This window comes from Monodon monoceros, unplaced genomic scaffold (genome assembly GCF_005190385.1).
Source record: "Monodon monoceros isolate NGI ecotype Baffin Bay Population unplaced genomic scaffold, NGI_Narwhal_1 Super_Scaffold_9, whole genome shotgun sequence".
Taxonomy (NCBI): Eukaryota; Metazoa; Chordata; class Mammalia; order Artiodactyla; family Monodontidae; genus Monodon; species Monodon monoceros.
The window spans coordinates 10,929,492-10,952,169 of record NW_021703786.1 but is presented as its reverse complement, the minus strand read 5'-3'; the positions used below and the strand labels follow the sequence as shown (position 1 = coordinate 10,952,169).

General features: G+C 41.5%; 1 protein-coding gene across 3 annotated transcripts in view; it reads right to left on the bottom strand.

The window, feature by feature from the left end:
• AATF (apoptosis antagonizing transcription factor) overlaps positions 1–22,678 on the bottom strand; it is a 98,991-nt gene that overhangs the window by 33,325 nt on the left and 42,988 nt on the right. For all 3 annotated transcript variants that reach the window (XM_029211920.1, XM_029211919.1, XM_029211921.1), the window contains exons 9-10: positions 2,454–2,521; positions 165–245 (exon numbers count right to left, since the gene is read on the bottom strand). In XM_029211920.1, the coding sequence (XP_029067753.1) occupies positions 165–245; positions 2,454–2,521 (149 nt within the window). The remainder of the gene's footprint in view (positions 1–164; positions 246–2,453; positions 2,522–22,678) is intronic.

Sequence of the window (22,678 nt, the reverse complement as noted above, 5' to 3'; positions counted from 1 at the left end):
GAGAGTCTCAAAAAAAGCCTCAAACATTGCTTTAGTTATTTTTCTCCTCCTGAAAAACAGAATCATCAAAAGAAATAGAAAAATGATGTAATAGCCAACATGCAAAGAGAAGAGATAAGGATAACAACACACAAGATTAACATTTTTTCTAAAAAGTAACTCACCGAAGTTTCCTTCCTTTGCTCGCTTTCCTATCTACTTTCTTGTGGATTTTGCTTCTTAACTTCTGGATTGCAAGCCACTGCCTAGGAAATTCACAAGCGATGTTATGCATCATCACTAATGGAAATAGTTACATGTATCGACAAATCGGAATTTTTCTCACTAACAACACTGCAGAAAGAAATCATCAACCTACATCAACTTCCTCAAGACAGTCTGGGGCCAAAGAGACTATTCAACGGAAGAGGATTTGTGCAATGGCTTAAAGAAACAAAAACAAAAACAAATGGCAGCTGGGAAATTCTGCAGCAAATTTGGTTAACAATGCTCCTTAGTATTTGGAGTTACTGTGACAAGCACTAAATCTACCAGTCTGCAGGAAAACCCATCAAACTGAGTAGAGCTGCTTGGGTTTGCTTTTACTGTTTTAGCTGCGCGGCCTGTTCTATGACTAATATTGCAGCTGCTGTTTGGTTTGAGCACGTGAATTCTTTAAATCTAATTTTCCCATTGTTAATGCCCAACTGCTTTTTCTTGTGCTTTCCACTTTTTGCTAAGTGTTAAGAATTATCCACTATTGATACTAGTTTTACAGTCATTTTATTTATTTAATTTTCATTTCAGCTATAATATTTCAGAATGTGTTGTTCAAAGGTAAGGGCTTTTTTTCCCGCAATATAATCTCAATACCACTGTCACACCTAAAAAAAGTTGACAATAATTCTTTACTATCAAATATTCACTCTAAATTTCCGAGGTCGTCTCAACTTTACAGTTAGTTTGCTTGAATCAGGATCCAAACAAGATTCATATATTCTGCAGTCATTTTATTTTACTTTTATTTTTTAACATCTTTATTGGAGTATAATTGCTTTACAATGTTGTGTTAGTTTCTGCTGTATAACAAAGTGAATCAGCTATATGTATACATATATCCCCATATCCCCCCCTTCTTGAGTCTCCCTCCCACCCTCCCTATCCCACCCCTCTGGGTGATCACAAAGCACCGAGTTGATCTCCCTGTGCTATGCAGCCGCTTCCCACTAGCTATCTATTTTACATTTGGTAGTCTGCAGCCGTTTTAGATTAAAAGAAATTAATTTTTCAAATAAAAGATACTGGGCTAAGAAAATCTTCATATATTGCTCATATGAACAAATGTGGGGGGAAAAAAGGAAAAACAGCAGCAGCTACTCATCTTACCTGATTTACACAATGAAAATTTAACATCAAAAAAAAAAATCCAGGGAAATCCAATTACTGTAATCTTAATATAATCTTAATTACCATAATCTATTTTATTGTAAAGTCAGATAAATGTACAATATAATCATCACTTAAATGCAATTTGCTCTATCACATTAAATTTATGGTGAACAGCTCTCTACAGCATTCCAGAGATATACAAAATATCAACATCCTACCCTAAAATTCATATGTTTTACTCACATAAAATTATTTCATCAACACAAATTTTTCATTGTGATCTCAAAATGCTGCTCTGCCCCAGAATCCCATTCTGATACTTGCAGCTTTTGTTTCCTTTCATGCTTTTGCAAATTATGGCTCATGGCTATTTAAATGTACACTATTCATTAGGTAGCACTCTCAACGTCCTTTTTATTTTCCAGCCACAGGATGAAGCATACACAAGGGCCTTCCTTCACTACTTTCCATTCTACCCTGACATCTGGGTAATGCCGCCACGTTCCATTTCTAATTGTGCCACAGCTTTCACTGAAGGGGTGGAGGTCTAAATTAGGGCACACTCTCCCAGAGCAAGGAACCTGTTGTGCACAGTGCCACGTCCTGACAGCTGAGAGCATGCATCTGGGTGGATGCTTTTTACCCACTGGTCAGAGATTCATACAGATAAAATCACAGCCCAATCCAGAGAGCAAAGAGATTAAGAAGGACTTTGTGAAACAAACCCTAAAATAAACACCTATAGGCATTTTATAATCTCTTATTCAAACTGCACTTAAGGCAATGTAGGTAGGGTAAACAATTTCCATCACTCTGTCTGTCTAGTTCTTGTTATCTTGCTTAACTTTTTTTTTTTTTTCATTTGGCTGTGCGGCATGACTTGTGGGATCTCAGTTCCCTGACTAGGGACTGAACCCGGTCCACAGCAGTGAAAGCCCGGAATCCTAACCACTAGGCCACCAGGGAGCTCTCAACTTTTATAATTTTAGGACCAATCGTTGCCTTGGAGGCTGAATTAAGGAGACTCAGAGGGAGAAACTATTATACAGGCTACTTGCATGAACAGAAAGCCATATCTAAATTACCTTCCCATGGCCACCTGATCATTGGGATCCAAGGAGCTCGTCTTCCGTTCTATGAGTTCTCGAAGGAGCTAGGGGAAAAAGGAAAGCAAGTGATTTATTTATCATCTCCCAGCACCAACTGACTTTAAAAGGGCACAGGAGGAATTCTGAATGGCATAGTGACAGCTCTAAACTACAATCAATAAGGGACAGCTCAGTGGCAAGAGCATGACTGAATTCCCATTAACCCTTTCATATTTATATATCTTTAAAAAGAGCTATAAGCAATAGCTGAGAACAAAGTCCATTTGAAAGACTTATTGTACTGCAGTTCATTTCAAATGGATCAATGAGTATGCAACATTCCTTTCATTGTTTTTATGATTAGTTTTGTCCACCTCATCGATATCAGTGGAGAATCTATAAAAGGTCAGGTGGGAAGGGCTGGGCGGCAAAGAGGAACACGCATCAGCTTCTCACCAATAGGATAATGGTACATGGTTAACTTCTGACCTATAACCTCTGGCAGTCAGGAAGGTCTTCCTTAGGCAAAAAGCCTTTATTAGATATAACTAAAAGTGTGGACTTCACTCTCTTGCTTTCCACAGCTGGTACCCTAGCATGCTTACTAATAAATAACTTAACCATATATGACACCAACACATTCACAGCCACAACAACTTTAATAAGGAACCTAAAGAAAGTCATATGTGCATATTGGAAACACAACACAGACAGCCAGTCTCTCAGCCCCACAATGAACTCCATGGGAACTCTAAATCACTCTCCTACTCTCCTCTTAATACTGGGTATCCCACCGCATGCAATCAAAGCCTAAATCTGTATCTTACACACAGACTGAAGAATTTGCATTGGATCTTAAAGTCCCACGTGAGAAGAAGCAATGGATTTAAAAGTTAAACACTAAAGAAGGAGAATTTTAAATTACAATAATAAAACTAGATATCATCTCTCCTACACAAGTGCTATATACAGGGAAACAGCAACAGAGATTAAAATTCCAAAAATCTTCTGAGAGGGACTTCCCTGGTGGCACAGTGGTTAAGAATCCATCTGCCAATGCAGGGGACACGGGTTTCAAGCCCTGGTCTGGGAAGATCCCACACGCCTCAGAGCAGCTAAGCCTGTGCGCCACAACTACTGAGCCTGCGCTCTAGATCCTGCGAGCCACAGCTACTGAGCCCTCGTGCCACAACTACTGAAGCCCACGCGTCTAGAGCCCACGCTCTGCAAGAGAAGCCACCGCAATGAGAAGCCCGCGCACCGCAATGAAGAGTAGCCCCCCCTCGCCGCAACTAGAGAAAGCACGCGCACAGCAACGAAGACCCAACACAGACAAAAATAAATTAATTAATTAAAAATCTTCTGAGAGAAATCCAAGGGAAGACACTAAAATAAACTCCTTCCTGCTTATCACCTGTCAATAACACAGGTTTGACTTTAAAACTTGTTTTTTCACAAAAATAAGTAATTATTTTGTAGGTAAGGCATGGGAGCAATACAGATAGTTCATCAAGTTAAACAGCCAAAGTCTGTGGGAGGATAACGAAGGAGGGATAAATTCCTACGAAAGTAGTTCACTCTCTAATTGTCATTTGTTTATGTAAGTAGGCACTGGAAGAAGCACAACAAATTTGTAAAAATACTCATTTCCATATAGGACGAATCTTTATTGCGAAAGGGAAAAGGATATCTCAATCGCAAATAAAAAACCTCCTGTGATGTTTTCTCATTTGCTTATTTTAGACATTATTACTACAATGGCAATTACATTTAAAAATGCGGGGACCAGAGGCCTCTGGTTTATTATCACTAGAAAACAGCAAGCTATTTCTCTGCCCTGTTTATCTGATTGACTCCCAACATCTTTCTGGCAGCCAATCTATCAGTTTATCTCCCCTACTTCATCACAGTCACTTCTGGCAGCTAAATACAAGATCCAAATCCTGTGTTACACAGACATACGACACAGGAACCCTATGTAACACCGCTACTCTGTAAACAGCTGCCCTTAAGGCTAAGCCAAAATGGGCTCTGGTTCCTAGTCAACATCCTGTCAAAAGCAAGGTTAGGGGAGGCGGGCGGGGAGGGGAGAGGTTAACAAAAAGAATCTTTTTCTCTTTTAATAAAAAAGAAGAAGAGAAAACAAAATAAAAAAGAAGGAAAATAATGGGATCACTACATCTCGTTGCCCTTACCTTGTTCCAGCCACATAAGAGATAACAGCCACGATTCCTGGTTTTCTTAATGATCTCTGATCCCTTGAGACTGGGGCCATCACGGCCACTGGGAAGGAGCGCTCAGGGAAGGCTGCCCCAGCACAACGTGGGAGGCTGGCAACGGGAGCCGCACCCGCAGTGGGTCTGTTCCACTCGCAGTGGTCTCTGCAGTTCCAACACCAAGCTGGTGCAGCATTTACTCTCAAGCACCCTGTGCACTTTACATATTCTGGGTTGCATTTTCACTACCCAAGTGTCTCACAGCTATTCTTAGTCATTCATGGTTAGGAAGAGAGTTTTATTGGTCTATCTGGCTGAGTCTAGTTTATTCAGTCCAATGTTTCAGAAGGCCCTGTTGTGTGCAAGGCAAGAATAAGAAAGTAGCAAGAAAATAAGTAAACAAATGCTTCTCGTGGCTATTGCTATTTCCCACAGCTCTATCACTGGGCTTAAATTTAATTAGGAAAAATGCTTTCAAAAAAGTTGCCGAATAATGAAGTTTTAGGGATACTGCTGAAGAACTTAGCTTTGCTTCTCAGTTCAATTTTCAAAGCTTAACTTTATGACCAAACTTTTCCATTAAAATTCCGGTTTCTGTTAGTTACTGGAGCTTTTTATTTCAACAATAATGATACAATAGTCCTAATTTTCTATGTGATTTGGAAAATGGAGAGATATACGAAATATTTTTGTTCCAGTCTGTTATAATTCCTCCAGAGAGTCAATTCAGAAAGGCTTGATTGTTTCTCTAGTTCCAGGGGAAAATCATAGATGTAGCTGGGTTTCCAGGCCAGCCCACAAAAACCTATTTAACCCATAACAACGTATGTGAGGAATGGCACCGACGGTACTATTCAGAATCGAATCAACGTTTATAATACTCTGCCTGGAAAAACGCACGCCACAGTCAGTTAAAAATGGCAGTTTGAACACATTAGTCTATCTCTTCTCCCTTCTCAACTCCTCTAAAAGACAGTGGAGGGAAAAAAATAAATGTATTAACCCGCAAGAAAGAAGAGAAAAGGGAGAGCTAATGAGAGTAGCTTTTCACAAAATTTTCAAAGACAGTCAGGAGATGAAGGAGTAAAAGGAAGTTATCACCCAAATGTCCAGAGGGAATGAAGGTGAGGGTGGAGCTAATGAGGCCCACAGAATCCCTGTGAGATGAGCTCTTGGAGGGCAGTTACCCTGAAAGGTGGAGAAGGGGGAGGGGGCAGAACCATGGGCCTTCTCCATTATCCCACACAACCAAGTGACTACCCCACAGGGAGAAAAGAAGCTTTATTCTCTGGAAAAACTGAGCCACAAAAGCTCCAAACTGAGAGATGTGAGGCACGGAAGGCTGAGATGGGGCATAAGGGAAAGGCTCGATGCTCAACTCTAGGACCTTCTGTCTCCTTCCCCCACCCTCTACACAGAACGCTAGCACCATGTGTAAAATTTCCTAGGCAGGAGAGGAGAGGAGCCTTTTCTGGAGAAACTGCATGGTCGTCCCCTGTCTCCCCGGAAAATAAGATTTCCAAGTTCTGACAACCAAGACATTAGTTCACAGCAAAATTATATATAAAGGAGCCAAAAAGCTCTGCCCAGGTTCCAGAGATACTTTTGAATGCCTTACTCTGAAACACGAAGGGACAGTTAAGGATCACCAACATCTGAGGAAAGCCTCAGACACAGACCAAAACAAACAGAAAAAAAAGGGACTCAAGAAAGCAACGCAGAGAACAAACAAAACAAACGCACACAAAAAAAAAGAAGAAAGAAAAAGAAAAGAAAGAGAAAAGAACTCACGATGGATGACCTCAGAAGTGAGAGAAGACACATTTCCACAAGAATGGGATGCTATGAGAAAAGAGTAAAACAAGAAATTAAACGCAAAACAGAAATGTTTAAAAATTTCAATAGAATAACTGGAAGATAAATGTACAAAAATCTCTTAGATATAAAACAAGAAGGCCCAAAGATGATATCCCCTTGATTATTTGTGAGAGAAGAAAAAAACTTAGAGGATAATCCAGAATGTCAAACACCTGCCTAACAAAGGCTGGGAGAAAATTATTAATGAAATAATTTTAAAAACTTCCCCAAATCGAAGGAGGAGAATGAACCCACCACAACCTAGTGCAACCTAGTGCAATGAAGGAAAAAGGACCTTTGGTAAGATACATCATCATGAAATGTGGAACTCCAGAAGCAAAGAGAAGATCCTAAATGGTTAGAGGAAAAATAGGTCACATGTAAAGAGGGTGACCACATGGCCCCAGCTACCCCAGGGAGTCCTGGTTAATGCCTGCTGTCCTGCTATTCTTTCAGGCTAGCACCTCAAGGGTCCCAGTTTTGACAATGAATTATAGTCACCCTAAATATTAAGGACTGTAAATCTAAATGGGATTAGACATCTCAATAGCAATGACAGATGCCAGAGGATAGCAGAGCAAGGCCTTCAAAATTCTGAGGAAAATAACTTTCAACCTCAAGTTCCATACACAGCCAAAATACTAACCAAGTATGAGAGCTACATAAAGCATTTCACATAGGCAAGGACTCAACAATTTACTTTCCACATGCTCTTTCACAGGAAGATGTGCCTCAGTAAAATGAGAGCACACGGCAAGAAGGACGAAGACAGGAGATGTTAGAAAACAGGTCTACCTCAGGAAAGAAGTGAGGCAAGTCCCAGGACTACAAATGGCACAGCCCCAGAGAGCCTGTTCCAGAAAGGAAGAGTCCAGGGAGCTCCAGGAGCGAGCGCTCCAGGAGAAAGGGGGAAAATGATAGGTTAAGTACATCTTTTAAAAGCGGGTATTATTCGCTCTAGGAAAAAACAAATTTGTAAGGAAATGTAATCATAGTACATCACTTGTGAACATTTATTAATCATATATTGGAAACAATTGTTTTCACAAAACTGCGACAATAAGTACAACAGAAGAATGGAGAACTGAAGTATTGGGAGTGAGGAGGGAGCAGGGCCTCACTACCACAATGGGAAATCAAGAGAGGATTTGAAGTGGGGGCGGGGAAGGGGGGGAGGAAAAAAAAAAAAAAGAGAGGATTTGAAAAATGATGGACATCAATAAATCAACAGTCACATAAACACGTTATTTAAAACCATGCAAGTAGGACTTCCCTGGTGGCGCAGTGGTTAAGAGTCCACCTGCCAGTGCAGGGGACACAGGTTCAAGCCCTGGTCCGGGAAGATCCCACATGCCGCGGAGCAACTAAGCCCATGCGCCACAACTACTGAGCCTGCGCTCTAGAGCCCGCGAGCCACAACGACTGAGCCCGTGTGCCACAACTACTGAAGCCTGCACGCCTAGAGCCCGTGCTCCACAACAAGAGAAGCCGCCGCAATGAGAAGCCCGTGCACCGCAATGAAGAGTAGCCCCTGCTTGCCACAGCTAGAGAAAGCCCACGTGCAGCAACGAAGACCCAACACAGCCAAAAAATAAACAAATAAATTTATTTTTTTTAAAAATCTCTTATGAATATTTTTCTGTTCCGTAAAATAAAACATGAAAACATACTAGAAATAATACAAATAACATTTATTTTGATTTGCTGCAGATAATGCCAAACAACTGTTTATAACTTTATTGAGCTATAATTCACTTACCATACAATTCACCCATTCAGAGTGTATATAATTCAGCACTTTCTAGTAAATTCAGAACTGTGCAATCATATTTAATTTTAGAACACTTTCATCCCACCTAAAAGAAACCCCATACTAGCTGTCATCCCCAGTATCCACCAGCCACATACCCCCAGTAGCCCTAAGCAACCACTAATCCTTCTGTCTTTATAGACATGCCCATTCTGGACATCTCATATAAAGAGGATCATATAATATATGGCCTTTTATGACTGGCTTATTTCACTTAACAGATTTTCAAGCTTTATTCACATTGTAGCATATGTTGGTACTTCCTTCCTTTTTATGGCTGAGAAACATTCCTTCGTGGATGCCGTGGCATCGTCCATCGCTGCATGGAGCCACAGATGCAGAAAACAAGCTTACAGTCACGATAAGCGGGGGGTGGGGGATAAACTGGGAGACTGGGAATGACACATACGCACTACTATATATAAAGCAGATAACTAATAAGGACCAACTGTAGAGCACAGGGAACTCTACTCAATACTCTGTAATGGCCTATATGGGAAAAGAATCTAAAAAAAGAGTGGATAGATGTATATGTATTGACTGAATCACTTTGCTGTACACCTGAAAATAATAAAACATTGTAAATCAACTATACTCCAATAAAAATTCTTTAAAATTTCATATGTTTGCAATAAAGTTGATCATACTGAGTATTTTTGTATGATGTGCATAAAAAAATATTCCTTTGTATGTATATACCACATTTTGTTTAGCCATTCACCATTGAGGGACATTTGGGTTACTTCCACTTTATGGCTATTATGAATAATGCTGCTATGAACATTCACGTACTACTCTTTGCGCGGACATATGCTTCCATCTCTCTTGGGTTTATACCTAAGAGGAGAATTGCTAGGTCATTGCAGTTAACTCTACGTTTAACATTTTGAGGAACTGCCAGACTGTCTTCCAAAAATGCTGCATCACTTTACCTTCCCACTACCAGCATATGAGGGGTCCAACTTCTCCACATCCTTGCCAGCACTTGCTATTACCTGTCTTTTTCATTATAGCCACCCTAGTGGGTGTAAAGTATTATCTCATTGTGGTTTTGATTTGCATTTCCCTGATGGCAAATGAAGTTAATCATCATTCTGTGCTTACTGGGCATTTGCATATCTTCTCTGGAGAAATGTCTATTCAGATGCTTTGCCCATTCTTTAATGAGGTTGTCTTTTTATGACTGAGTTTTAAGAGTTCTTTATATACTCTGGATACCAGTCCCTTATTAACACCCATTCTGTGGACTGTCATCGAAGTTTTTAACTTTGATGTGGTCCAATTTTTTCTTTTGTCATTGGTGTATTTGGTATTGTATCTAAGAAGCCACTGCCTAACCCAAGGTCATGAAGATTTACTCCCATGTTTTCTTCTAAGAGCTTTATAATTTTAGTTCTTATATTTAGATCTAGGATACAGTTTGAGTTAACTTTTATGTGTGGTATGAGGTTGGGGTCCGACTTCATTCTATTGCATGTGGATATCCAAAATGCACCACTTGTTCAAAGACTATTCTTTTTTTTTTAAACAGCTTTATTTTTTTTTATAGATTTACTTTTATTTGAATACACTGTTTTTTGTGCTTTTTTTTTGTCTGCGTTGGGTCTTCGTCGCTGTGCATGGGCTTTCTCTAGTTGCGGCGAGCGGGGGCTACTCTTCGTTGTGGTACGTGGGCTTCTCATTGCAGTGGCTTCTCTTGTTGCGGAGCACGGGCTCTAGAGCACAGGCTCAGGAGCTGTGGCGCACGGGCTTAGCTGTTCTGCAGCACGTGGGATCTGCCCAGATCAGGGATGGAACCCATGTCCCCTGCATTGGCAGGCGGATTCTTAACTACTGCGCCACCAGGGAAGTCCCTTCAAAGACTATTCTTTTCCCCATTAAATTGTTTTGGCACCCTTATCAAAAGTCCCAAGTAATTTTTAAAGCATTTGGTTTTATAGCCTCATATTCCCTGGCTTTCTGAATTTGTAACCCACAGTTACTGACTCCTACCTCTCAGGTTTCCATGGTTCATAGCCACAGATGCTTGAGATGGAAAAAAGGTTGGGGCAACCCTGTATGTAACTTACTTAGCCTCACCGAGTCAGGATTTTTCAAACTCCCTCCCCAATACATAGAGAGCACATGAAAGAAGTGCAGTCAACCCCTCTTACATGTGTTTCAGCCCCTCCCTTACGGATAGATATAAAAAGTGGATTCATAAGGCTTGGGTTTACTCTCCCTTCAGCTTCCTCTCTAGCTCCCACAAGAATTCTTAGTGAAGAAATATTTCTGCTCTAACTCCTGCTTTACTACCCGTTTTTTTTTTAGTTCTCAGATCTCCAGTCTTTCAAATTATACCCAAAAGGAGTCATCTGCAATTTTCCTACTATATTTGAAGCATACAAAAGATAAATCCACATATACTATATTGTCCACACCTATAGTATAAAATCTCCACAAGATGACCCACTGTCCGTAGGTAACTATTTTTTTCTCTGTCCCCTTTGCACATTGCCCACTCACTCCTCAACCAACTCTGCACCACCCAACAGTTCTGGCTCCATTATTCTACTGAAACACCTCAGGCCCAGGTCTCAAGATGCCCGTGTCTAATGAACATGTCATGACTCATCCTTCTAGACTTCTTGAAGCAGCAAGTGACGCTGGACATTCTCACCTTCCTGAAACACCCTTTTCTTGGCATCTTTGAGGCACCTCCTTCATTTTACGCCATATTCAGCCAGCTCCTCTACCCAAACATTAAATGCTAACATCCCTCAAGACTCAGTTCCAAGCTTTCTTTTTTCAAAAAAATTAATTTATTTATTTTTGGCCATGCTGGGTCTTCATTGCTCTGCGCAGGCTTTCTCTGGTTGCAGTGAGCAGGGCCTACTCTTCGTTGTGGTACGCGGGCTTCTCATTGCGGTGGCCTCTCTTGTTGTGAAGCACAGGCTAGGCTTCAGTAGCTGTCGCACGCAGGCTCAGTAATTGTGGCGCACAGGCTCCGTTGCTCCGCAGCATGTGTGATCCTCCTGGACCAGGGCTTGAACCTGTGTCCCCTGCATTGGCAGGTGGATTCCTAACCACTGTGCCACCAAGGAAGTCCCAAGCTTTCTTTTCTTCTCACTCCATATGCTCCCCGCCAAGAATTTCATTCTATTTTCAAGGCTTCAATGACCTAAGAGTTATCCCTGGAATTCCTTTTCCCTTACACTCAATATCTAATCTATCTCCGAGACTTATATATGTGATGCACCAATTCATGAACCTGTCCATTTTTCTCTGTCTCCATTGCCTGTACCCTAGTATAGGCTGTTATCATCTTCATTCACTCCATAAACATTTAGCACACTGGGGAAGCAATGAAGAATGAAACAGACGTGCTCTCACCTGAGTTAGTGTAGCGGGCTCCTGGCATCTGCACCTGCCCCTCCTTCATTTTGTTCTGCTCCGTACAGTCAGAGTAATGTTTTCAAAATGCACGTACGCCAGAGTATACAATTCTTATTGCAGCCTAAAGGCCCCTTTACCTACCTCTCCAGCCTAACCTTCCACCTCGGTGCTCCAGTCCCACCAGCACTCCTTTTGTACCTGAAATGCTCCCAGGCTCGCTCCCACCATGCAGCCCTTTTTTTGGACCTGCAACTGCTTGGAACATGCTTCCCTAGCCATTAACCCGCTTACATCCCACCTTCTCTCCTCATTCGCTAAATCTCAGCTCAACCACCTTTTCCTCAGGAAAGCCTATCTTAACTGCACCCCTCTATACACATTCACATGATGTTCTTGCTGTACTTAATTTACATTTTACTAGCGGATTACATGCCTATTGTCTATTTCCTCCACTGGCCGACTGTCTACCTCACAGAGAGCAGAGAATGTATCTGACTGTGCTCACCACTCTATCCTGTCCACTGGCCATAGAAGGAGCTCAATAAATATACATACACAGAGGGGGAAAAATTGCTTCTGGCAGAAAATACCAAATTTTTGTTTATTTACCACACACACACACTCCTTTTGTTTTTAAACAAAAGAAATACCCTGCCTCTAATCCAGAGCACCACTACCTACCCAAGCAACTGAGGAACCTCCTTGTTTTTATCACTACCGATTACCAGCACCTCCTCCTCCTGAAACAATATTCTCCTTCTCTCACATCTCACACAGGGCCTAGAGAACTGGGTGGTTTAAGTGGGTAGGAATTACCCTTTTTTTTAACCATTCCAAAAGTGCCTGAATTAAAAAAAACAAAAACAAAAAACTATTTAATCCAAATGAATGGAAAGATCTTAAACACCTCTCATTATTTTACTGTTAAAATGATGTAGATCTAGCCTCCCTCTTGGGTCTCATTTCCCAAAGGAAAAACTTGGTTCTTCTCGGGAAGAGAAGAGAGGAAACAGATCTTTTGTGCTTCCTCTAACCACTCCCCCACACCCTGACCCCTTCCTGTAGTATCTTCAAGTTGGTTTTTTACTACAAGAAAGGTGTCTTGACATCTTTATAATAAAGATCTGAATTAATTTCAGTATAGTGTTTTCTATTTAAATATCTTTTATCTATGAAATAGGTTTGTCAAATCTCAGTTGCAGGTTCCCATCTCCCATTTTCTAAGATCTCATGCTTCCGGATATGAGCTTTCAATTCCGTGAGTGAGCGCGCCCCATGGTTCAATGTAACTGTAAACATTTGCCAATGAGTCCGTAAAACGCCAGGGCTTTGGAGTCTGACACATCTGGGTTCTGAATTCCAGCTATGCCCGTTACTAGCTGCGTAGTTTGGGACAAGTTATATGACCTCTCTGAGTGACACTCAGTTTCCTCATAATAACTGTACCTCAACAAAGTTGATTTGGGATTTTAAAAGATGATAAAAGTAAAGCACTTAGCAAAATGTAAGTCTTTCAATAAAGAGAAATACTGTCAACATCAGATAACAATACTCATCAGATAATCACAAAATGCAATTTGGGACAAAAAAATTCAACACCTTCCAGAGCTGAATCACGACAGCTGCTAACAACAACAATGAACAAGTACAGTAATTCAATGTTCCTTTCTACTGGTTGTCAACAGTGGATAACAAATAAGATATGAAATGAAGGAAAAGCAGAATGGAAGGAAGAAAATGTAAAAAGCACAGAAGATTCACAAAAAACAGTGAGTCAATACTTGCAAAGTAGGCTATTACTTGCAGAGTTTTCCCAAACTACGCCATGCTAAACTGGGGCAAAAGCGATGCTCTCCCTTATCATTTATTCTATTAGGACAATTAACTGCTCTTCCCTTTCCATGACCTGTGACCACACCCCCACCCCTGCTCCCACAATCCCCTCCCTCCTCAGCCTGCCCCTCAACCTCACCCTCCAGATCACCCTCTCTATCCTTTTGCAAGGGCCTGGATCAAACGCCATCTCCTCCCGGCAGCCTTCTCTAATTCTCCCAGACTGTTATTAATCTCTCCCTCTCCTGAATTCTTTATCACTCCCTGGCCAAGCACTCTGGTTGTCTATGTTCATGTCGTCTCCCTTGCTTGGCTGTAAGCGTCTTGTAAGCAGGATACGCTCTCACTCAAATTCTCTCCTCCCACAGAACTCCGCACACGGCCTTGTACACAGTGACTATTCAATGATATTTCTAAAAGGAAAGAGTTGAGTTCTAGATATTGCGATCAAAGATGAAAAGCACCCAACTTATGCCGTGGCAAGTACAATATTTACCAGAATAATAACACAGGGAAGAATGGAGGGAAATCAGGGTGTATGAATAAAACCCAAGTGCACCTTACTACTGAAGTTACAGATAACCCACCTTTGCTTACTAAAATCAGAAAATGTACAGCTAGAGGCTACCACTGAAAAAGTCAGCCTAACTCCGCCTCACTGTCCTTGGTCTCTAAGGATTTGATTAGTTTTTCCACTTTCTGATTCAGTACTGCCTCGTGCCTCCACTCCAGAGCTGGAGCTAAGGCCTGTGATTTGGAAGGGATGATAAATCCATTCACTGAATAAAGTCACACTGTTTTCTCAGCACAGTTCTAAAATATTTCAAAGGCCATGATATTTCACTTGGCTTGGCCATTTGGGTTAAAATTTATTAGTCGAAACAGAAAACTTTCTCAACAGACCCCATACGTTCCATTAGGTGTGATATATAGTGTCTCCCAATGTCTAATTATTAACTAGAAGTGTAAGTAAATCACCATCAGTATTAGGCTCTAATGTGTGAAGACAGAGTGAGAATTAGGCAATTCGACTGCTAAAGAACTTCTTTTTGCCAATTTGCTTTTCCTTTCTTTTTTCTACACATAGAAAGAACTGTACAAGGACTAAGTGACTGCATTAAGCCACTCTTCCTAATCTATACCAAAAGTAACAATGTGCCAGGAGTGCTATTGTTTAGAACTTCCAACAGCCCCCATTTCCAGTATTCTGTCCCTTGGTCACCAGGCAGATGTCCTGATGTGTGTATATATATATTTATTCTATCTATAAAAAAGGTGAGGAGAGGGCTTATATATCCTTTGGGACACCAGCTCAATCACTGACTATTTCTGGGCATTCTTTGGCAATGATTCTTTTAATGACACCATACAATATATCGTTTGTACCGAAAGAATAAAGAGGGAGTCATTCAGAACTAGAGAAGATCTTACTAAAAAGGATTCACAAGTAAGAAACCAAAAGGGCAGTACTAACTTGTATTCTGTAATTATGTCTTTTAAGGATTAAAAGCCGAGCTGAAACAAACCTCAACCTCTCTTTCCGGGATTCAGACTCCAATAATTCTTCAGCCCCACCAGGATCGATAACCCATTGATCCTGCCACCTTTTCAGCATGCCTCCTCCTCTCCTCACATGCTCACTTCTCTCTTTACTCAGGTGCACGTGATTCCACAGTCCATCAGGATAGTCACTCCTGGTCAACATCCTCGACTCCCCTGCACGCTGTCCCTTTGTCATACAGATTCACAATCCCTTGAGGATTGATGTGTCTTGGAATCCAGAACTTTTTCGATTTGGGGGACGGTGATACAGTGTATATACCATAAACGTCCCAGTGAAGCCTGGGGCAGCAACCCGAAGTCAAACACATTAATATACTTATGCATGGGGCTTCCCTGGTGGCGCAGTGGTTGAGAGTCTGCCTGCAGATGCAGGGGACACGGGTTCGTGCCCCGGTCCGGGAAGATCCCACATGCCACGGAGCGGCTGGGCCCGTGAGCCATGGCCGCTGAGCCTGCGCGTCCGGAGCCTGTGCTCCGCAGCGGGAGAGGCCACAACAGTGAGAGGCATGCGTACGGCAAAAAACAAAAACAAAAACAAACAAACAACAAAAACCAAAAAAAAAAATAATTAAAGACAACACAGTCCACGGGGGGAAAAAAACCTAGTATAACCAAAGCTGAGTTCCAGATTTCTCCTCCAAACTAGCTTCTCTCACTGTTTTTCCCCATCTCAGTAAACAGCAACTTCATCCATCCAATTGCTCAGGCCAAAAACCTTAAAGTCCTGGACACCTCTTTCCACACTCCACACACAATCCATCAACCAATCCTGTCAGTTCAACTTTCAGCATAAATTCAGAGTCCAACCACTTCTCAGCAGTCCCTCCAAAGCATCCTAGTTCCAGCTACCACCATCCCTTACCCAGACTATCATGAGGGTCTCCTATTTCCTGTTTGCCACCCTGCCTCCTTAGAGTTTATTCTCAACACAGTCCTCAGAGTGATTCTTTAAAAATATTAGTCCAATCTTGTCACTCCTCTGTTCAAAACCCTCTAGTGGCTTCCCATCTCAATCACAGTGAAAGCCAACACCTTACAGTGGCCTACAAGGTCCTTCAGGACCTGGCCTCCCATTACCTCTCTGACTTCCTCTCCTATCCCACTCTTTCTCACCTACTCACCCCAGTGGCACTGGCCTCCCCGATTTTCCTGGAACATGCTAGCCTCTGCAATGTCTCAGAGACTTGGCACTTGCCATTCCCTTTGTCCCCAACGCTCTTCCCCCCAACACCTACATGGTTCTGTTGCTCGCTGCCCTCCCGGCTCTGCTCAAGTATCACCTTATCCCCGGACCACCCTATGTGAAAACAGTAACCATCCCATCCCTACCCTAGACCCCCTTCTTTCATCGTTTTCCACTGCAGGGTCACACTATCATCCTGTCTCTAAGCTAGAATGAATGCTCATGAGGGCAGGACTTGGCTTTGTTCCAGCCCCTAAAAGAGCTCCAAGAGACCTTTCTGTGATGCTGGGAATGCTCAGTGTTTGCACTGTCCACTACAGTAGCCACTAGCACATGTGGCTGCAGCACTTGAAATGTGGCTAGCATGACTGACAAACTGCATTTTCAACTTTACTTTAATTAATTAACTACAATTTAAGTAGCTACACGTGGCTAGCGGCTACTGCATTAGGCTGCACAGCCTAGAACAACAGTTACTCAATAAATATACAGTAGGTACTCACATATTTGCTGAATCAATTAATGGAAGAAAGAAATCTGAAGGCTTTTCTTCTCCTTAACTTTTTATTACAGAAAACTTCAAAACTACACAAAAGTTGGCTACAGCAAAATGAACCCTCAAATACCCATCACCAACCTGAATATGCTCTTTTTTTTTTTTTTCCTTTTTTGGGGGGGGGAAAAAGGAAGGATTTATTATTACTTGCAGCAAGTAAGGAGAAGACCAGGGATCTTTCCCAAAGCAGTGTCTCCCTGAATGCTCTTCTTCTTCTTCTTTTTTAATATTTATTTATTTATTTTGGCTGTGCCAGGCCTCAGTTGCGGTGTGCGGACTGCTTAGTTGCGGCCTGCGGGATCTAGTTTGCTGACCAGGGATCGAACCCGGGCCCCCTGCATTGGGAGCACGGAGTCTAACCCACTGGACCTCCAGGGAAGTCCCCTGAATGCTCTTCTAATCTGTAATAGGTTTCAGTGGATACCGGCATCTCAATACTGGCTTCTAACAATGACTATATGCCTGGAAAATAGTGAATTTATACTATTATCCAGTTTATATCTAACAGCATCTCTTAGAGTCTTTTACAGGTTATTGAGACATGACTTTAGGAATTAGATCAGGTGTCTGTTGAGGGAAAAACCTGTGTGCTAACGAATGTCTGAGGTACATTTGTGATAAGACAACACTAGGCAACTACATGTACGTTTTTATATCAAGGACCTGATTGCTCTCTTGCACCATTTATTTTCTCCACTTAAATTTTACCAAAGTCATACTTTTCAAGAGGAGCTGTGTGACTATACAAAATTGAGGAGAATCTTGCTCTTGTTAGATGACACAAATTCCTTGGGCAGGGGTTTTCTCTTATTAGTCTTTGTAAACCTAGCATCTGGTACAGCAGTTGTTAAGTGAATGGAGTTCATAATTGCACAAAAGTGGTAACATGTGAACTGTCAGAATGCAAACAGATACACTGGATCTCCAATTTCCTAAACAGATACAAATCTGAAAAGGAAACGCTCAAGTGGATTTTTAAGTGTGTCAGATCAAAAGGCGGCAAAATACGCTAGAAAGAAAAGCAAACTGGGAACAAGAGCACATGGGTTTCAATGTCCTAAATGAGGTGATCGTATCCTAGTCACTTACTTCCTCTAGGCCCTAGTTGGTAAAAAGCCAGTTTGGCATTGATGATTTTCAAAGACGCTATCTAAATTTACAGCAACTAGGTTCTATTCTAGATCTACAATACACATACATATTTTAAGATGCTTATTAACTTCCCCTTTCTATGCTAAGTCATGGTCCCTATAATTTACTTTAAAGGAGCTATACATTGAATATAATTTCACAAGGAGACTTCATGTCCACTTTAGTAAACACGTAGTGTTCCCCATTTTTAAAGTGCTAAATTCTTTACTTGGGTCTCCTAAAATACTGCTAGAGTGCTGTGTTTAATTTACACTCAGCCAGCTGATATTGGGCTTATTAGTAGTACAGAAAAGGCAATTTGGGCCACATATTTGCCTAGTAAACTGCCAAGGTACCCCTTGTGTTCGAAAAGTTTCTTCGAGAGTTCTAAGCCAATTCTTATCTCTTTCCTAGCTGGCTCCATCAAATGAACTATTTTAGGCTTTGTTCTGAGGTTTTTTTACCTTTGTCTAAACGAAGCAGTAGTACTGAAGTCAGGCTCTGGTGTTTTTTAAAGCAAGGAAACTGAAAGAAATCAGGGCCAGTCGTGTGTGCCTTCCCCTGACGCTGCCGTGTGATGAAATTTCTCGATCTTGCATTTAAAATGTGGCTTTTGGGCTCCTGTTCTGTGCAGCCTGCACAACAGTGAGCCCACGCTGGCAATCCAATGCCATCCGATGCCATCCAGTGCTGATGCTGATACTGTATTGGGTCTAAACACTGAGAGATCAACAACAGCAGCACAGGAACTAGAATGCATCTCAAATAAAATTCTTACACATGGTCAAAAAATAATTTTGTAATTATTAAAACTGAGGTTTAATTGGACATTGATATTGGTTTGGAGTTTGTTTAACACCTTTATTATGTCTTAAGAAATCTAACTGATTAACTCTCTTCTGTAACTTTTTTTTTTTTGGCTGCGTTGGGTGTTCGTTGCTGCACGCGGGCTTTCTCTAGTTGCAGCGAGCGGGGGCTACTCTTCATTGCAGTGCACAGGCTTCTCATTGTGATGGCTTCTCTTGTTGCGGAGCACGGGCTCTAGATGTGCGGCCTTCAGTAGTTGTGGCTCGTGGGCTCTAGGCGCGCAGGCTCAGTAGTTGTGGCGCACGGGCTTAGTTGCTCTGCGGCATGTGGGATCTTCCCGGACCAGGGATCGAACCTGTGTCCCCTGCATTGGCAGGAGGATTCTTAAACACTGCGCCACCAGGGAAGTCCCTCTCTCCTATAACTTTAACTGTAACTTCAATCTTCAAATTTGTGTACTTCACATTCACGTCCTCTCTAAAGTCACCATAAAGGTCTATATGTAATAAATGTTATCAAAATTTTAAGAAACATCATCCACATCTCAAATAACAGCAACATTTCAAAGTCAACCTAAAAATGAAATACTACTCTGAACAGAAGGGATCTGTTTCCCAAAAACAAATGAAAAGCAGGAGGTTTAAATCAAACTTTAAAGCATACTCTTAGCCATCAATTGAACCACTGGAAAGATACATGCCAACAAGAACACAGTATTGCCTTAACCGTAGGAATAGCTTCACACATCCCTTATCCACACTACGATCTAAATGCATACTATTAAAGCCACGACATCAGCCGTCCATATTAATCACTCACCAATTTAATTAAAGTAAACCAGCTTGTCAGAAAGCTTGCCTCTTCTCTATTTCTTAACACTATTGACTTTTAATAGTTCATTGAAATAGTAATTACTTGTTTATGGCATTATCAAATGTCTTGGACACAAAAGTCCAGCGTGTGGCAGGGTCAGTTACAGACATGTCCTGATGGCAAATGAAAGGAGAGATTTAACCCATCAAAGTGGCCATCTAAAGAACAGAACCTATTATGCCTTTCTCCAGACGCTCCTGGTTAAATTCAAAGTGACAGGACAAACCAGATCAAAACTAAACAGAGCTAGAAGCAACATACAAAATCCTAATGAACCCTCAGAAATCCAGGTATCAATCTGTCAATATCTAAGCTCAATTAGTCCTTTCAGAACAAAATACCTCACGAGGTAACAAGAAACTAGTTTGAGGTCCTGGCTATGAAAAGAATAAAACCAGTCACTTTACTGCACAGCATATTGCTAAGTGCAGTCATATCTCAACATGGAGATCTTGGGAGGATTAAATAAAGATGTGAGTCAAGTACCTGTCTACTCAGTCCAGGAGCTGGCACTAACTAGTGTTCAGTAAATGTTAGTCCTTCCTCGATCCTTTAAGAACTCAGGCCTATCAAGTCAAAATCAATGGATGGTTTAAAAAAAGCAAATCAAAACAAACAAAAACTTTAAATGGAGATATAGACAACATATCTTAAAAGCACTTAATGTGGGCTTCCCTGGTGGCACAGTGGTTGAGAGTCTGCCTGCCGATGCAGGGGACACGGGTTCGTGCCCCAGTCCGGGAAGATCCCACATGCCGCGGAGCGGCTGGGCCCGTGAGCCATGGCCGCTGAGCCTGCCCATCTGGAGCCTGTGCTCTGCAACAGGAGAGGCCACAACAGTGAGAGGCCCGCATATCGCGCAAAAAAAAAAAAAAAAAAGCACTTAATGTTAAAAAAGTAGCAAATGGGATCGTGAAAATGAAAAATAGATACTGAAAACATTTCTGAATGGCTCATCCTTCATGGTCATTTGCAACCTTCATATTTTGTGAAATCATCTTCAGGGATGAGCTCTGACAAGAGCTAAGCCAGATGCAAACTGATTCCATCAGGGGGTGAGACTTGGCAATGTTTGCAGCCAGTGAAGTTTCCCTCCTGAAACCATCACCACTGGGCACACTTTGGGCTTTCAGCAACTCCAGTTTCCAAACAAACCGGTAACACAACTAGAAGGCTAATTTTTTCATTAGAATTGTTAAGAAACCAGGAGTTTAATAAATCATTTGCCTTCAAAGGGAAAAAAATTACTTTCTAACACACATAATATTTCTTCTGGTTCTAAGAAAATGAAGCTTAGTTATTTACGAACTGAAAACTGTAATACTATAGTGAAGTCTTTTTATGGCTCACGAATGAAGTGTTTAAGAAATAAAGTTATGTGAAGAACAGGACTTGGCCTAAGCAGTCTTGAGGTCAAGTACTAGTGCTGCCATTTACTATATGACTTGCAGGAAGTTACTTAACATCTCAGGGACTCAGGTTCTTGTGTGGTTCTTTTCAGCTCAAAAGCGGTATGATTACTTACAATATCTGATACTCCTCAGTGCCCCCCCTCTCTCTATGTATATGCTTACACACACATACACCTATACATGTACCTTTATTAAATAATGCAGACATATTTTTTAAGTTGTAGTAACTTAAGGCCCACTGTGAAACAAAGAGAGTGTGTACGTGTTGGGTGTTCTGACCCTGAATACCATTCTCAATGGTGAGGGCATTTACAAAGCCTTGTGACACCTGAATTAACCAAGTAAGCCTTTAAACCCTTACAATGAAACATTAAAATTCAATGTGGCTATAATCTCTTCCTTACAAAACATGGACCCAAAGAGTCTGCCTTCAAGTATGGTTTCAAAAAAAAAAAAAAAGGCAGATGTATTATATTCACCACCCAGCTCTTCCCTATGACCACATAAAAAAACACAAATGAAAACTCACAGGCCCATTGTAATACATTGTACCACTTCTGAATGCAACACTTAGCTCAGGCTTACTACCCTGACAAATAAAGGAAAGCATTTTATGAAGCCAATTTAATTGGGAGGTGACAGAAAACATACAGCCATTTTCTTCAGCCTTATCATTGAACTGGCTTCAGCTCCAATCTCTGGCAAATCCCACTCAACAGAAGAAATTAACCAGGTCAGCAGAACAGGTGCTACGTTGTGTCTGTCAAGGGCCTGGCATCACCACAATTACTTGCACACAATGAAGCAGTAATCTTTACAGATCATCTCTCCCAAGAAGCATATTGGGGAGGGGGAGAAAAACTGAAGGGAGGAAGGCAGGGTCGGGGCAGGGGGGATGGTAGTGGGAAGAAGAGGAATAGGAGGCAAAGAGAAAAGGCAAGAAAAGAAAATGAATGTGCAGCTGCCTTGCGGCTCAGCAGATGTCGGGATGTGATGTACGAGGCTAGGATAAGCTGTCGTAGCCTGCTGCCAAAGAGTGGTAAGTGATTAAAGCCTGCACACTTCTAAGCACCATATTTAGAATCTGCAGGGTTTCGAGACTTGCACCCATTCCTTGCTGTGCTGCCAGATGTTGGCAACTGGTCCAGTTCCTACTGACTGTGCATGGATGGCAGCAGTTGGTACGGCAGCAAAGCAATCTGGAATGCTTCCGGAGATGCTGTACATTAACAAGTGTCACCCATCATTCACCTTTACAGAAGGCTGAAACAACTCCAATTTGCTGCCACTTCCCTCTTGGGAAACAGCCAAGATAAAGTTGCACCTGGCAGCCCCATTTGTTTCACTCAGGTGTTTCAGCTGCCTTGCTGACCTCTATTAGTTTAAGTTTTAATTTAGATTAACCCCAGCACCCCAATTAACCAGCAAGGGTAAAAGCTAAGATGTGACTAGTCATAACTGAAATCAGAATTTATCAAAGTTAAAATTATTAATTGGGATGAAGGGCCAATCAAGTAATACTATTTCTTTTTCAGCAGACCTCCAGGCCAAAAAAAAAAATATATATATATATATATATATATATATATATATATATATATATATA